Source organism: Drosophila suzukii, chromosome 2R (assembly GCF_043229965.1).
Source record: "Drosophila suzukii chromosome 2R, CBGP_Dsuzu_IsoJpt1.0, whole genome shotgun sequence".
NCBI lineage: Eukaryota > Metazoa > Arthropoda > Insecta > Diptera > Drosophilidae > Drosophila > Drosophila suzukii.
Genome location: NC_092081.1, coordinates 23700875 through 23718737, shown reverse-complemented (window position 1 = coordinate 23718737; position 17863 = coordinate 23700875). Strand labels below are relative to the sequence as shown.

General features: G+C 45.0%; 1 protein-coding gene across 50 annotated transcripts; it reads left to right on the top strand.

Moving 5' to 3' along the window:
• The first annotated feature begins 130 nt into the window (after positions 1-130).
• Patronin (calmodulin-regulated spectrin-associated protein patronin) lies at positions 131-17599 on the top strand. Of its 50 annotated transcripts, none has more exons than XM_036813450.3 (24): positions 131-283; positions 923-1148; positions 3944-4255; positions 4321-4409; positions 4473-4608; positions 4684-4919; positions 4984-5084; positions 5998-6150; positions 7005-7112; positions 7344-7580; positions 8037-8099; positions 8315-8600; positions 8685-9057; positions 9125-9226; positions 9469-9615; positions 10322-12031; positions 12249-12485; positions 12548-12746; positions 12963-13037; positions 13282-13353; positions 13856-13963; positions 14931-15131; positions 16000-16282; positions 16348-17599. In XM_036813450.3, the coding sequence occupies exons 2-24, from the start codon at positions 1119-1121 to the stop codon at positions 16490-16492; spliced, it is 5403 nt and encodes a 1800-aa protein (XP_036669345.2). In that variant the 5' UTR covers positions 131-283; positions 923-1118; the 3' UTR covers positions 16493-17599. The 50 variants fall into 50 exon arrangements, with proteins under 50 accessions (XP_036669345.2, XP_036669348.2, XP_036669344.2 ...); XM_036813453.3 differs by having other exon boundaries at positions 4669-4919; positions 10421-12031; XM_036813449.3 differs by having other exon boundaries at positions 4669-4919; positions 10325-12031.
• Positions 17600-17863: the final 264 nt, after the last annotated feature.

Genomic DNA, 17863 nt, shown 5'->3' with positions numbered 1-17863 from the left:
AATACCCTGCATTTAATAATTAAATGGTATTAAAGTGGTATTTTTTGAAACTCAAGTGGTATTTTTTAGGCCGGATAGTATTTTTGGTCTGCATCGGCGCGGTCACACAGTCAAATGAAAATTTGTAAGATTTTAGAGCAGATCGGTGTCCGTGATTTCCTCAATTTAAGGCCAATTTGTAGTATTAGAACTGTTGAAAAATGCGTCGGGGACGAGCGCGGGCCGTGTGAAATGCATGCGAAAGTCGTCGGTGCGGCAAATCAGTGCGAAAAACATCCCAAATGTGCGTAGGCCCCACACTCACTCTCACACACACACGCGCGCACATACACAGCTTTTTCGGTCAACACTCCTTCGCCGTGGGTGCGAGCAGCTCGACACTAACAGTGCCGCGCAGCAGCATTGACAGCGCAGCGAGAGCGAGAGAGAGGCAAACAGCGGGCGGCGGACAACAACAGTGCGAAGCGAAGGAAAATGTTTTCATTTTTCTAAAGTCGACGGGTTCCCCAAAGAAAATCGGCAACTTGCTGGCTCAAAACGGATCGGGAAAACATTAATTATGCCATGTATGGGCGATTGAAGACTGTGGCGAGGTGAAAAGTGCGTAAATGGCTGGGCCAGGCCAACAAATTGCAACAGCTGATGCAGCATCAGCAGCATCTCGAGAAAAGCGAACAGACAACTGTAAAGTGTTCTCTGTTATTGTCGCACTGCAGCCCCGCCCCCCGCCCACCGTCGCCCGTTGCCCTCTGTGAATGATTCACATTTTCTTTAACCCCCCTTAAGCCCCCCTTTTGCCCCGCCCCGCCCCATCCTCGAAAACAATCACTGCCCAATGCGTGTGCGCAATTAGTTCTGTTTTTTTCGATTTCCAAGTTGTTTGCCAAAGTGCCAATCGTGTTTTCTTTTCCCCCGTGTCTAGGCTCCAAGTGAAAACCCCCTAAAGTGAAGAAAACTCCACTCGCACACACACACACACGCACTCGGTAGAGACACAAGGTAAAAGGAAAAGCGGTGTGTTTTGTGGGCAAACAAAGAGTGCGAAAAGTGCAAAAAGTGCGGAAAGTGAAGTGGCGGGCGTCGGAGAGCCGGAGTCCGTCGCAGGAAAATCCGTCAGCATGGATGTCGAAACACAGGAAATACGACAGGTGAGAAGAGGGTCTCCCCTCTGGGCTCCTATATTTGAGACCACAAAGCAACACTCATTAACATTCCAACTGAGGCTAACACCTACTCTCTTGGCCAAAATGGTGCGCTGAGGTAATGCCGCTCTGCTCAAAAACGTAACGCTTAGTATGCGACCGACAGACACCTACTTACCATTCATATTCATTCTCATTCGACTGGTTTTAGTTTCGATGGCCAATGCAAACCACTACAACCGGTAGTAGTTGTGTGTGGGGTGTGCTTGAGCTGATCGGAAAATAATACCTGCAACTTCCATTCATAAAACGGCAATACACAGCCGGAAAACCCTTCGATTGGGCATTTGTTATCGTTTTTCTCACTCTCAGCCAGCTGCTGTTGCATGACCTAATCGCTAAATATGAAAAATAGAGAAGCAAAAAAAAAAAACGGCTTACGCATGCGAAAGCCAGGCGAAAAGGGAGAAACGCCGTGAACACTGTGCTCCGCGGTTTGGGGCCTTGCGTGTAAACTTTACTCCGACTTTTCCCCCAGACAACTCCCTAGAAAGTTGTGCTCGAAGTCATTCTTGGACAGCAAACAGACTATAGACCATAACTCAAAGCTAAACCCATTCAAACATCCAAACATCAACTTGCTGACTCAAGCGGTACGCTCTCTTCTTGCCGCTTTCCTTCGTCGGCACTCTCTGTTGTATTTATACATTTAGCTTTAGCCTTAGCTCTACCCCAGCTATCGTATCGCCGCCCGTTCTCTGGAATGGAATGCCAAAAACAAACGATAGATAATGAAATCATAAAGCCGCGCCAATTTCAATTTGTGACATTTGAAAAACCGCCAGCAACTGAAACTTTATTACAAACACATGCAGGCGATGTGTGTGCACAGAGCAAAAAGATCCCCAGAAGTCAGCATCACATTATTCTTCATATTAATTCAACATTAAACTTTAAATTTAGTTCAAATTCTTCATACCAGAATGGGTTTGGGGAGACACGAGTTAATATGAATATTTTAGAGTGGAAAGGTTTTCAATTATTATTTATTTATATTATCTTTGATATATGATAACAAGCAAGTATTTTTAATAGTAAGGACTGAGAATCTCATATAATTAATCAGGAATTTAAATCCCCCGTTTTAGACGTTATTTTCACAGTTGTCATTTGTATTTTACACCATTTATAATCAGGTCATGTTTTTGTTTTCTGTATATATATGTTCGAGGAAAAATATGCCATCCATCCATCCATCGTGCGCTCATTCATAGTGGGCGTCTAAACCAGCCCTCATTTATTGTATTTCTTCGAATTGTTTACACGGTCTTTTGAAATTTGAGTTTCAGACATTTTTCCCCGCGAGTCAATGCAAAGTGCAGTCAGAGATTTTCCGTTTTTCCGTTTCGGTGGCCATTCAAATTATGCTGCGGACAGTTTCTTGTGCTTTTGGTGGAAAGCGCTTCGCTGGGCAAACAAACAGGTTTTCCCTCCACCTGTTGACCAATTCGCATAGTTGCTCGGTCTACGACCTACGCCAATATTGTTACCCGGCGATGCAGTTTTGCGCTAAAATTATTTCTGGCATTTTGCAATAAGCTTTTAATCCAAACAACGCCCAAGATCAGCGCTCTATGGGTACATAGGTATACAAAAGAATTGAACCACTTCGATGAGATTCTCTGACATAGTTATTGATGACTTCATGCGAACGATTTTGTAAGAAACCCGTTTGAAATTTATCGAATGAAAGCAAATAATAAAGACACCACAGAAGTCTTGCAGCCCAAACGACAAGCATGCCGAAAGCAATATGAGAATTAATGGATTGTTTTTACGAGGTTCAGCTATGTATAGGTACTCTCTCTGTTTCTACCTTATCTTCTTCTGTTGACCGGTGTCGGCTGTTTTATGTTTACTTTCTTCATTATTATAATCCCACTAACATTTAAAGGGGATTCCAAAAGATAGACAGCAAGTAGGGGACCCTCTGTTTCTCCATACCTTCCTTATCAGATAGAAACACATGTTTTCTAAGTTTTCGCGTTGAGATACCACTAATAGGAACATATTTTGTATTGGATTCGACCGATAAAACCAATTTCCGCATCTCCAACGGCGACAGTATCCCTCTTGAGAATTTATTTTGATTGCTTTTCCCCCAGTTTCAATTAGACCAAGAAGAGGCCATTCGGAATAGAGCGGAATTGTGATTATGAGTGCAGCAACAAGAAATGGGTTGGCTGGCGAAACATGGCAGCACTCGAGATGATTCTAAAAACGGAGCAGGAAAAAAGGCAGGCTGAGAGTCTTTCATGCTGAGTGACCATCGTCCATCGAACAACCAGCTGCCCCTTCACTTCCCGGCCACTCCCTTCATGGCCCCAAAATCAAAAAGAGTTGGCGAGGGAGGGTTGGGGCGAACAATGGAAGGCGGCTGGCGGCGCACGCCAAGCCAAACACGAGCGAGTTTATCGAACTCATATTGAAGATTGTACGCATGGCTTCACTTGGTTACCAGATGCAGCAGGCAACTAAGGGGATGGGTATGAGGATGGGGATCGGGGCTACAGATACAAAGGCACTTAAGAGTGCACTAGTTAATTGCCAAGAAAAGGCCCGTCATTCAATCCGCAGAGGATGCAGTTGTAGAGCATTGATTACGCAGGCTCAACTTGGCCTTGGGTTCGGAATAGGAGTGGGAACTTGAATTGGAATTGGAATGGGAATGGGTGCCACCTGCTATACAGAATGTTCTCACATTATCGCTAACTCTGATTCCCATCATTGCGCCATTGCAGGCTCGTCAACGTGCTTCCGTCAAGTGGCTGCTCTCGAAGGCCTTCAACAATCGCGTGCCGGACAACCTGAAGGAGCCCTTCTACCGCGACCATGAGAACCAGGAGCGCCTCAAGCCGCAGATCATCGTGGAGCTGGGCAACGCCACGCTCTACTGCCAGACGCTGTCCAATCTGTACTCAGATCCCAACTACCAAAGCATGAACCACTGGTCAATAATACAGACGCTAGCGCGCAAGGGAGTTCCCGTGGCGGAATCCTCGGACATGCCCATTACCGAAACGGTATTAATTCAAACGAATCCGCTGCGAATTGTGAGTATAAAAGTCGATCTTTGTGGGCTCTCCCTAATTTATTGATTCGCTTTTATCGCTTTCAGAACGCCCACATGTCTGTGATAGAATCGCTGATGGTTTTGTATGCGAAGGAAATATCGTCGGGTGACCGCGTCATGGCGGCCATACGAAGGTGACTCAATTGACTGATATTATTAGCTACATAAAGTAATCATTGACATCGTAACTCCTTCAGAATATCTGGCAACAACTATCAGGCGCCTCCTGGCCAGTCCTACGAGCAAGCTCTGCTGGGCTGGATTTCACATGCTTGCGCCGCTCTTAAGAAGCGCATTATCAAGGAGGTGGACGCCGGACTGCCCGATGATAATGTGGGTTACCACTCCCCTTAGTCTCCATCCCATCTTAACTTATTTACAAATTAACCACAGGGCTCTCGTCTGCAGACGCCGGACATACCGCCTGTAAGGGACTTCCAGGATCTGTGCGATGGCATCTGCTTGGCACTGCTCATCTCGTACTACTGTCCAAAGGTGGTGCCGTGGACGAGTGTGCGGATTAACTATCTGCCGGCCGTCGAGGATTCGATTCACAACATCCTGCTTGTGTGCAATTTCTCGCAGAAGCATCTGCCATATAGCGTGTTCCACATGACGCCCGAGGATGTAACCTATATGCGCGGGTAGCTACCACTTGTCTCCCACTTAAATCAAGTATTCCATTAATACGATATCTCTTTATTTCAGATCCATGAAACTGAATCTGGTACTGCTGCTCACGGACCTATTCAATCTGTTCGAGATACACCCAGCCAAGTGTGTTTGCTACCCCGGCATGGATGGTCAGGGTAAGTGGATCGTTTCTTTGTCGAGTATCCATTCCCAAAACTCTGCACCGCATCGCATCTACCCCCAAGTCCCCTGATCTCAACCCCCAAACGATTGGCCTGCCTGTGTTTGAATATCAGTCCGGGGCATGCATATTGTTGTCCAATTGTATCCGAAGTATCCTTGTTTGCATTTCGTTTTGTCTTCGTTTTCCCTATGATTTGCTTTAATTTTTACTCTTGATTTAATTAAGAATTGGTCACCAAAGAAAATGAGAAAGAAATTAGTCATAGTGCGAGGGAATCCATAAGAGCCTTTTTAGAATTGCACTCAACTGGAATTGTGAGTGAATCAACTTATATCAATAGTCAACAAAGGGCAAAAGCATCCATCAATTAGTCACAGAAAGCTTATTAAGTACCTAGGAATTTAGAGCGCTTCACAGCTCGTAGATTTCGTTGATAAGGCCGCAAATAAGTCTCAGTTTAAGATCAACCGCAAAGCACCTTTTAGGAAAAGATCTGTCAGTGAAACCACAGAAATCTAGCTAAATCTTGTTTATGTTTCTGTATAGTTCCTGCGGTTGTTTTCGTTTGTTAACCACCGAGTTCACCGAGAAATTGACATGGAATCATATATAATCTTTCATCATCTTAGCATTCACCCGATCCCACCAACAAAAGTAGTGAAATCCAATCAAAATCGAATAAATCAAACCTGTACTTGATTCTCTTTCTTTGTTTATGTGCAAACGCTTCCTTTTGCCACTCGTATCCGCAAACAATCCACCAATAATTTGGGTTCTAACCAAACTAAACACACCAACCACATCTTTACACTTTCCAAAATAAAACACACTACGTACAATGTGATATGTGACTCTCGATTGATCCGCTCTCCAATCCAATCCCGACTCGACACGACGATATCCAGATGTCATCGCCCGGCGCACTTTGGGCGCCAATGAGCACGGGATCTGCCATCGAAGGGGGCTCACTGTACAGCCCGTCACACCCATTCCCGATCTGCGCAGCGATCTCGACCAGCCGCCAGTGGGCTCGCCTCAGAATCGACCACCGTTCCAAGGTTTTAAGTCAAACTTTTTCTATCCGAGCATTTTCTATGTACCCCGAAAAATCCCAAATCTCAATTTTTCCTCCTTCGTTTATTCATGAATGTGTTTCCATTTCCATATGTTTGTTCTTTCTTTGCTTGTTCTGCTCACATTGAGTTTGTTTGTTTGTTCGTTTGTTTGCTTCATTGATTATTCCTTGGTGTTTAGCCAAAGAGATCGATTTATAATAATGTGATATGCATTTTAATATAGCCTAAGTACTAAGTAATGTCTCTCACACGATGCACAGAAACCGAAGCTCTGTAATGTCTGTAATAAGTGCACCATTCTCATCAGATCAATCAGTAGAAATTGTTGTACTTTAGAGACTGCATTTTGTCATCATAATTCTCTAAGCACCATGACTGAACATGACTTGACCCATTAAGCAGAGAAATCGGGTAAACCTGGAATCATGGGTGAACTGGAAAACATTTCTATGTAAATAGCGATCATGAATATTTGGTGCTATAGCTATACCAAAATACTTGGTTCTGGTGTGTCAGAATTCCATGTTCCAGAGAGTGAAAGTGCTGCTGAAAGTCACCTGGCTGACAGACTTCCCTTGGGGATAATTACAGAGTTCATGGGGGACTGGGACTTCTCAGCTCACTTGGCCACATCCATAACCCATCCACGGACTGCGATTCACCTTGATTCTGCTTTCGAATTGTGTTGTTTGCTTTTGCCCGCTTCCGATGCAACGAGTCAATGAATAACCAACCGAAATATTCAAGTTCATTTACCTCGCAAGCTGAACAAATTGATTTTATTCATTTACGTTTTCTTTTTTTCCGTTTTTTTTTGGGAATTTTCGTGTATTTAGTTCCGCACTCGAATTCATTTGGCGGCGGCTTAAATCGCAGATCAACCCCGCCCAACGAGTACCAGACGGTTCAGTCAAATAATTTCGATGGTAATAATCATGCCGAAGGTAATTTATTTCGTTTATTATTAATTAATTATATGTCTACCCGTATTTATTTACATTTAGTTTGTCTGCGTTTCTGTTTGCTTTTGACATGCACAACAGACACAAAATCTTAACATTTTATTGGTTTATGATTAAATTTAAATTTTGTAACTTTTCTTTTCACCACCCACCCGCTTAACCACCAACCATTGCAACTGCTCCCCGCTGATCCCGCCGGTCCGCAACGTGCAGCCTTCGTGGTGCACAAGTCGCGTGGCATCACCACACTCGCCTCCATGCACTCGCAGCAGCAGCAGCAGCTCCATCAGCAACACCAGCAGCAGCAACAGCAGCAATACCACCAGCAGGCACCGCAGCAACACCCGTCCCAGTCGCAGCTCCAAATTCAGCAGCAGGAGCCCTTGGTTCCGGCTCGGTTGCGCCAGGCTAAAGAAAAGACCAATGTCGAGTCGAAGGCGGACGAGAGAGGTTTGCCCAGCTTGCTAGCAGTTCATTTTTGCTTTCTTAGACTTGACGTCTTGTATGTGGCGGAATAACGTGTGGGAACTTGTTAATTGCCATATCGGAAATCCCATTTGGCTTAGCGCCGATTTCTCATTGTCAAGTTATCTATTGCCGTTAAGTTTAGTTGCATTTCGGAAGCATTCAGTTTCTCAACATCATTCTAGTGCTTATCTGACTGAAAAATGTTAAACAGAAAATTTGTTCTAGTCCCATTGAGAAAACTATTTCGTCCTTCCAAGCAATATAAATTCAAGCTAGCTCTTGACATTGAGAAACTGGCCCTTAACTTTTAAAATGATTTTCGTTTGTGCCACATGCAAGTCTGTACCCTATTTTGATTTATTATTTATTTAAGTTAATTTATTTTATCTTCTTTTTTATTTAACTCTTTTTGTTTTGCCATCGTATCAAAACGAACAGGCGATTTTGTCGCTGCGGGTCGACCAAGTAACTGGGAACAGAGCCGCCGGCCAAGCTTTGCAGGTATGAGCCAACACAGCCACTGTTGACCCAGAATCGTTGTAGCCGAATGTAGTTGTAGTTGTCCATTTTTGTGCGTTGATTTGAATGCCATTTAATTTGTGTTATGGTTCAGTTTGGCTTTATTACATATCCTTCAAAGCTGATCTCTCTCCTGATCCATTAGTGTTGTGATTTTCTTTTAGTTTCAGTTCGATAACACTTTTCTGAACTTTCAGGTCGTCGATCGCGCAGAAATTCTTCCAGCGAGGACTCCCAGCTGACCATCGAGAACTTTGGCGGCTCCCAGGATCAGCTGAATACCCTAGGGCGGTACGAACGCGACAGGGAACGTAAGTTGTCCAACACCAGTGTGGGCAGTGCATATCCAGTTGAACCCGCTGTGGCCGTGCGATCTTCGATTGCCGATGCTCGAGGCACCTTGCAATTGGGCTACGACACGGATTCGGGCTCTGAGAAGCAGGATCGTGAAACGGAAAAGTATTCGATGCGCCGGCAGGTCAGGTGAGTCATCTACCGATAAATTGTGTTGTAAATTGAAAAGAATTGTGGTTGATAACAAAGATTCCCTTACTTCCTTATCGATAGTGTCGACAATGTGCCCACGGTTTCGTCGCACAATCTCTCGAATACGGGCAGCCCGTTGCCGGTGGCAAGGCACAAGCAACATTCCAGCGACAAAGACTACAGCAGCAACAGCGGCATGACGCCGGATGCCTACAACGACACCCGTTCCACCAGTGGCTACGACCCGGAGAGCACTCCCGTGCGCAAATCCTCAACGAGCAGCATGCCGGCGAGTCCCGCTGCCTGGCAGTTGGATGTGGGAGACGACGACATGCGATCGCTGGAGAATGCCAGCAAGCTGTCCACAATTCGGATGAAGCTGGAGGAGAAGCGTAGGCGCATAGAGCAGGACAAGCGCAAGATCGAGATGGCCTTGCTGCGGCACCAGGAGAAGGTAGGCTTTGACTCATTAGATTTAAGCTTGCTAACTTATCTAGAAACTTATCTCGATGTATTCGCAGGAGGATCTGGAGTCGTGTCCGGACGTGATGAAGTGGGAGACCATGAGCAACGAATCGAAGCGCACGCCCGACATGGATCCCGTTGACTTGGACAAGTACCAGGTGGGTGCGACCTGTTTTGCTACCTATTAATGCCCTTACCTCCTCTAACCAACCCTCCGAGTGCCAGAGAATTACCGTCTAACGCCTGTGTCTCTCTTTTACCCCCATTTTGTGTCTGTGCCTGCTTCAACATCCACACAAACTCATACGCAACACTTACACAATACAACACAAAACACGCCCATTAACCCACCAAATAACAATTAACCTACCACCTAATCGCCCGGATGTGGAACGAGCAGCAAAGTATCGCCATCATGAACATGAATCTGCAGGACATTCAGCAGGATATTCACCGCCTGGCCACCCAGCAGAGTCAGATGCAGGCTCAGCACCTGCAGGCCCAGCAGCTGATGCAGGCTCAGCAGATAGCCAACATGCTGAACCAGGTAATCCATCCGCCCACCACATCCCCGACCAAGTGCCTCTACCTCATAGCAGCAGCCGCGCATATTAATGATGGATGTGGAATGCTTATTGTTTTATGTTGTCCCTGGCTGGCTCTTTAAGAACTGATTAGTGATTACACTCTAAATCCGCCTGGAATTTTGATAAACGATTATACAAGTTTTTGATTATTGATTAATATTTAAATGTCCTTAATTGTTGACTACTGACGTCAGCTAATATGTAAACTTCAGTCTACGCGTTTCTTTACTGATTGAAGTGAATAAGGATACAAATAAGTTTAACCAATCGTATCAATGAAAATCATGATAAAAAAAAGGATCTCACATACGAGTATTTCTGAAATATATTTCTCTTTCAATCTTTAGCGATTCCTGAACTGAACTTCTATAATTTCTAAAATAAATATGGTCGAAAATCTTGTATTAAAGGCTCTTTCTAAGTAATCTATAAGCATTGTCAATGCTGTAATCACTAACCTCATTCTTAACCGCAAGCTCCCAGCGTATCCCGATAATGATTGTTTATTACTTGTTAAGAATTGGGAAAGGATTCGAAAACATCATTCAAGGCTCGTTTATTAACTAACTACTTGTTCTATTTTTTGTAACCCTGCAACACACGCAACACTTGAAAACTGCAAATCGCCACCTGCCCACATGCAATCCTCACTAACTGCATCCACAGCAGCAGACCTACGGGTCGCAGCAGCACCTGGCCGATCACCATTACCAGCAGCCGAGACCCATGCAGCAAAGCTTTGGTTCATCGCCGCATCTTCCGCAGGCTTACAATGCTCCAGTCAGTGCGTACAGCTCCCGTCCGCCCAGCCGCGATCCCTACCAGCAGCAGCACCAGCATCAGCAGCCACAGCCGATGGCGATGCCCCAGCCGATGCAGTACGTCAACGAGCACGGGCAGTATATGTCGCCGCCGCAGCCCGCCCACTACATGCAGCAGCAGCCACAGCAGCAGCCGCAGAGCATCTACAGTGACAACGGTGCGGCGTACAACAACCACAGCAACCACTCGCCCTACGGCGGAGCCCCGCAGTATCGGAGCAGTGTGGTATACGACGATTACGGACAGCCCACCAACCACTTCTATCTGCACGAGTCGTCGCCACAGCCTCAGGCTCATCCGCAGCGCAGGACCTGGGCTCACTCAGCGGCAGCTGCCGCCTACGAGCAGCAGCAGCAGATCCAACCGCCTCTGGTGGATGTTAATGCCTGGCAGACACAGCAGCACCAGAAGCAGAAACAGACCTGGATGAACAGACCGCCGTCGAGTGCAGGGGCTCCCAGTCCTGGCAGCTTTGTGCTGCACCAGAACGGAGGAGGTGGCGGCGGAGGCGGAGGTGGTGGCGAGCTACAGCACCTGTTTCAGGTACAGGCCTCACCTCAGCACGGCCAGCGTCAGGTGAGCGGATCCAATGGCGTGCAGCGCCAGCAATCGCTGACTAACTTGCGCGACAATCGATCGCCCAAGGCGCCGCAGCAAATGGGAATGCCCATGGTGATGCCTATGCAACACGAGGACATGATGGCGCCGCAGAGCATTTGCTTCATCGGTGACGAGGAGGATGTGGATGAGCTGGAGCGCAACATCATCGAATCCATGCAGTCGACGCGCATCTCCGACTTTGTCCACCAGCAGCAGCAGCAGCACCAACAGCAACTTCAGCAGCAACAGCGGCTGCAGGGGCACAGTGGACGAGGCAGCAGCTCGGAGGATTACGACAGCGGGGAGATGATCTCCAACAAGCTGAACATCACCAGCGGCAATCTCACCTACCGCATACCCTCGCCCTCCCGTCCCTCCATCCAAGCCAACAGCTTCCAGGATCCCCGAGCAATGGCAGCGGCATCCGGCGGCGAGGACCAGCCGCCTGAGAAGGGCTTTTACATCTCCTTCGACGATGAGCAGCCCAAGCGACCCAAGCCACCGCTGCGCGCCAAGCGATCGCCCAAAAAGGAGGCTCCGCCGGGAAGCAGGGACAGCGTCGATAACCAGGCGACTCTCAAACGTGAATCGCTTAGTCAGCTGCACAACAACAACATCATTGGGTTCGGTGGTGAGGATGTGAACAGCAAGCCGATGACCAGGCACAGCATCCATGGCCTAAACAACTCCAACAGTGTCAAATCCCCCGGGAATGCCACATACAACAAGTACACCGATGAGCCGCCCATCCAACTCCGCCAGCTGGCCGCCTCGGGAGCAGTTTCGCCAACTGGCAACGAGCGTCGGCTCTTGGAGGATTTGACCAACCAGCCACCGCAGCAGTTAATGCAGCAACCCATGTCGCCCACGCGACTCCAGCAGAGCAGCAACAACGCAGAGGCGGCCAAAAACAAGGCACTGGTCATCGGAGCAGATTCCACCAACTTGGATCCGGTAAGTGCACGAAATTGGGTTAGGAAATGTAATCAAAATTGATTTGAAAAACCTGTTATAAAGCGAGAGAAATTCAAAAACTAGAGAAAACCATTATTATTATTGAAATGAAGAACTATCTCTATTTTTTCTGCGCGGAATCCAACAGACACGTTAGTCGCAGATAAGTGTCTCAAGATCTTCCCATATTAAACGTATCTATTTATTTGCTTCCCAGGACTCTGTCGATGAGATGGAGCGGCGCAAGGAGAAGATCATGCTGCTGTCCCTGCAACGTCGCCAGCAGCAGGAGGAGGCCAAGGCGCGCAAGGAGATCGAGTCTTCCCAGAAGCGGGAAAAAGAGCGCGAGAAGGAGGAGGAGCGTTCACGGAAGAAGGAAGAGCAAATGGCTAGGCGAGCGGCCATTTTGGAACAGCACAGACTCAAGAAAGCCATCGAAGAGGCCGAGCGAGAGGTACGACGACCGTCGAAATAAGGAATAGAAATATGTAACCCAATGTTTGAATTCTCCTATAGGGTAAAACCCTGGATCGGCCCGATTTGCATGTGAAACTGCAACCCCATTCATCCACCTCAACGACTCCGCGACTGAGGCAGCAGCGCACCACGCGTCCCAGGCCCAAGACGATCCATGTGGACGATGCCAGCGTGGACATCAGCGAGGCTTCGAGCATCTCTAGTCGGGGCAAGAAAGGCTCAAGCTCGAATCTAACCGGTGAGCAGCTAACCGGGGCTAAAAAGCCGAACTTGCAACTCACAACAGTCGATTCCAAGTTTATAAGATATTCGGCGTGCCGAAAATACTATTATCTTTGTGTTTTCTAATTTGATTGACCTGCTTTACACCCACCTATATAATGATTTGGTTTATCCCTTTGACCACTGCTAATTTGTTGATATTTTGTTTTCGTTTTGAATTTGAACTGAACAGGCTACGGTCAACTAAGCTCAAATTCAATGAAAAGAGATTACTACAGGGGCTCGCAAGACTCCCTCACTGTAAAAGGTAATTTATGTTTTTATTATTTTACGCATTGTCTATTTCATCCTTTGTAGTTTTATCTTAGTTAAGCATGCTTAGTTACACTTTAAGTTGGTTGATTTTATGGTACTTTTCCGGTAGATGGGTCTTATAATCTAACGATTTGAATTGCACCTCGACTTGATTGTAGTTCTAAGTTAACTTAAAAATAACTTTGGTATTTGGACACCTATTTGATAAGCCATAACAACTAATCTCGTTCAAACAGAGTCACCCGATGATTATCCCAGTACAAGTTCAACTCCGATTGGACGACGGGGATCGTACAAAACTTCCAGAGGTTGGTGATGGATAACACGCCCACTAAGTTCTCTTTTTTGTTTTCTTTGTTTTACTTCCACAAAATTCGCATTCGAACACGCTAAAAATGAAACGAAAGTTACGCTCAAGCGCTTCCAGATTTTATGGTTTGTCTTTAACTAACGAGTTTTTTATTTTGGTTGAATTACTGATATATGGCTAACAGCTACCTGCATACAACCTCAACTAATCTAATGCACTGCCAGAAAGATTGCACCTGAAATGGAGAGTGGACCTGAGACGCGGTTGAGGATATATATAGTACATATTTTTTTAACTTTATTTAACTGGTTTTTGGGGCTGCTATTTGAAATGATGAATTTTGGTTTTGGGGGTCCTGGGCGATAAGTTTGATTTACGATATTTGTACCTCATTTTGTGCCACCCATTCATTTGTGTTAACGAATTTCGAATGGATAAGAATCATGTATACTGATGCACTCGGCTCGCGTCTTGCGTGACCCGACTTGACCTGATTTCAGAGCCAGCCGGCGTAGAAAGGGGCCGCACTCTGTCGCGTATCTCCGTCGCTAAGGGCAGCACGCTTAATTTCCGGGGCCGAAAGTCCAATTCGCTAATGAATCTGTGCGGTAAGAAGCGTTCCACAGCAGCAACAATCAAGCTGCCTGCCTGTTACCTTTACCTTTCTCTGTTATCCCAATACTCTACTCTACTCTCTATCCAACTAAGTATTTACCTGTCTGCTACTTTCTATTGATTTCGGATGGTATCTAGTGGTATCTTTTGCTTTGACTTGTTATTGTACTTTGGTTCTGGTATCTTTGGTGGTGATAAGTAATTTACTTTAATTTTCTGTACTCTTGTCTTCATTTTAATGTACATATTTGAATATACTATACTTTGCTGTTTTGCGATTTTAGTTTTTAACCTTTCACTGCGATGATTCGGTTTTCCCGAGCTCCTTACCATGATGCGGTGGTTGTGGTGGTGGTCTGGTCCCTTCTCAAGCTTTCTTGTGTTCGTCAGCTGATTTGCGGGGACTGTGGTTGGTTTCTACAGCTTAAAATTCGCAACTGGTTCTGGCATACTTTCAATCGATCGAATTTGCTTACTCCACTTGTGATATATACATACAATATAGGGATGGTACACTAGCCCAAAAACACTCACTCAAACATCTGCACCGCCACACTAATCAGTACATTTGTTCGATTTTAATCCAGATCACGATCAACTAGCTATTAAGAGTTCTACGAAATTGCTTAACTAAATTTTGTGCACACATTCTCTTCTTTTATTTCTCTTTCTTTCAACTCAAACCTGTCTGAAAAAACGATTCTTGAAATTAACCAACCAAAAATACTATCAAATATTAACCGAATAAAACAAACTCATCGAATTCGCCATCCATCCACGTGACTGGTGACTAACAAAAACGCATCGTAACGCATCCATCGAATGACTCCACCACCTGCATGGACTGGGTGATCCCGTTCTGATCCAATACGATCCGATCTGTTTTGCGCATGTGACCGAATGCCCGCTGAATGCCTCGATTGACACGGATTCCACCCTGCTCTCTTGCTTGCCGGTTAGACACAGATTCGGGACTGGGACGCGCCACTCCGCCGAGGCGTGCTCCGTCGCCTGGAATGGGAATGGGCGCTTCAGGTAGGCATATGCCATCTCCCTCCGGACCGGGCTCTTTGCCGCCAGGTTTGATATCGAAACGTCGCGGATTTGATGATGGATCCAGCGATTTCTCTTTAACTCCGAATTTGAACATGGAATATTCGGGTTTGTATCCTCTCTCTCTCGTCTTCCAAAAAAAAACAAACAAAACCAAACCATACATGCCATACCAATACTTCAAATCAACCCTCAGTTATATAATCACCTTCCACCAATCCATACACCATTGGTCATCACTTGCATCAGTACTACCTAAGTTGGAACGCATCATTATGATTTTAAAGTTTTCAGTTTAATTGTATTTCCGTTTGTTCATTCATTACGAATTGGCATACTTTGTGCAGAGTGCATTTTATTTATTCGACATACATATGAGTTCTACATAGATATACAAATTCTAGAGGGCTGCGACAGTCTGTAGAATCCGATTCTTCGTTTGTCTACTTGTTACTTTCCCTAGCGTCGTCAAATCCACGACTTTCGATGGTCAAATGTATCCCAAAAAATGTGTTCTTAGTGATTTAAAAACACCGCAAGAGCTTTCTAATCCATAAACCCAGATTGGCCCGATTAACAGCTTCACTTTGCAATACTAAAAACAAAATTGCAAGCACTATTGTTAAGTTTTTATTTGTTTTTGAATATTTTGCTTTTAAGTTTTTAGTTTATTTGTATGTAATAGAAACTTAAGACAGGCTGCATTTAATTTATAATTTCATTACATTTTGTGAAAAAGTTTTTTGTTTTCTTTTGGAAAATGAATTTTAATATGTTATATAGTATTTCCAAGTATCTAAACTATGGAACCCGTAGATTCATCCAATGTTTAGTATTTTATCTTGTACGTAGCCTGCATTTTAAACAATTAACTAGAAGAATTTACTATTTAGAAGCTTGCCGTTGCCACCAAAAAGTAGAAAAGTGTACGATTATACTTTCGAGTGCTCTAGCTTTGTCTGACTTGCATTCCCAGGTCCTAAACTCTATAAACAACCAGCGGCCAAATCTAATCGTGGGATTATCCTGAACGCCGTTGAATACTGCGTTTTCCCCGGCGTTGTCAACCGCGAGGCCAAACAGAAAGTGCTGGAGAAGATTGCTCGCTCGGAGGCGAAGCACTTTCTGGTACTCTTCCGGGATGCGGGCTGCCAGTTCCGCGCCCTCTACAGCTACCAGCCCGAAACGGACCAGGTAACGAAGCTGTATGGCACTGGGCCTAGTCAAGTCGACGAAGTGATGTTCGACAAGTTCTTCAAGTAAGTGATCCTAGAAGGTTCCTTCTTATGGGACTTGGTAAGCCCAAAACATCCCCTTCTTGCAGATACAACTCAGGAGGCAAGTGCTTCTCGCAAGTGCACACAAAGCATCTGACGGTGACCATAGACGCCTTCACAATACACAATTCCCTGTGGCAGGGCAAGCGGGTGCAGTTGCCAAGCAAAAAGGACATGGCGCTTGTTATCTAAGCGGCGGGCAGGGTATTTTTGACGGCGTCCATCGACTCGGATGCAGGGAGGAGGCGGCAGCTGCGGTGGAGCAGTTGGGCCAACGAGCGCCTGGCGCCGTTTTGGTCGGAACAACACTATTCTACAAGTTTGCGCATTAAGACATCTATGGAAACATAACAAAACATATACCGAAAGTTATTCTGTAGATCGCGGGTTTTGGTGTTCATCGGGGCATATATACGGCTACTTACTATTTGCACATGTTTGAAGGACAAGAAAACGGAATTTACGGAAAATATTGTAGTGATTAATACAATGCGATTGAATATTTATTTTGAATATAAATGCATATATCCAGCCTAAGAATTTATTGTTCACGCAAGCCTGAATCAGTAGGAGAACCATCTAAATGTAAACAAGGAACAGATCAGATACAGATAACAAGTAGAAATAACACAGCAGAGCACACTCGAAAGCCAAAAGAATGTAATGGAATTTTGAATGAATGTATTTTTGTTTGCAAACAGAACGCTCCGCTGAACGACGAGTATGAGGAACAAATGTAGAAAATCCTTTTTATTAATTTGTTTTATATTGTTATGAAGTTATTCATGTGAAATTTTTCTTTGCCTTAGGCAGGCGGATATGAAATCGTGTATGGGCCGCAGCCAAAGTCGAAACTAATTTTAATGCCACTAGCTATTTATTTTAACACTAATTAATACTTACTTTTTATGCGTATTTAAAAAGGAATAATAATACAACTAATATTTAAAGATATCTATATCTATACAACCAGAAAAAGACTTTTGACTGCTGAAACGGAAATCCATTGTTCTTTTAGATTTCTTTTGCAAAGTCAGATGCACGACGAGCAGTCAGACTCTAAAAAAAAATTCACAAATTGTATTGCACTCCTAACGATTAGAGAACCCTTTCGAATGCATTTGCTTCCTATGTTGAGGCTGGCTGGAATTGACTTGTGTAACTGCCATCGACCTTACTTTTAACTTTGTTCAATGATCACTTTTTAGATTGCTCAACCGTTCGATGCACCTGCTTGCACCTTAGTCCCTAACACCCTACACTCATCCTGTTTTATAAATAAAGCGATCGATCAATCCACGCTGCTATCTTATAATTTATTGCGTAAATCCGCTGGCTCTCTCACTTGTTTACAAAACCGATATTATTCTAATATCTGAAAGGTATTTCACACGCCGCATGTATTTCAAAACGATTGACGTTAGATAGCGAAGTGAGGGTAAAACAAAAACTAATAGAACATAATCCAACTATGAACCGCCATTATGGAATGATTCCGAGCAGATCGGTGAAATTCGGGGGATCAGGTTAAAATAAATATGTATATGTATGTGCGTGTCGGCG

Bases quoted from the DNA above. Each gene is read 5' to 3' on its own strand.
- Patronin (XM_036813448.3), top strand. From the start codon at position 1,119: ATGGATGTCGAAACACAGGAAATACGACAG. The intron at 9,227-9,468 runs GTGGGTGCGACC...TGGAACGAGCAG, and splicing joins TTGACTTGGACAAGTACCAG to CAAAGTATCGCCATCATGAA. The intron at 12,486-12,547 runs GTACGACGACCG...ATTCTCCTATAG, and splicing joins TCGAAGAGGCCGAGCGAGAG to GGTAAAACCCTGGATCGGCC.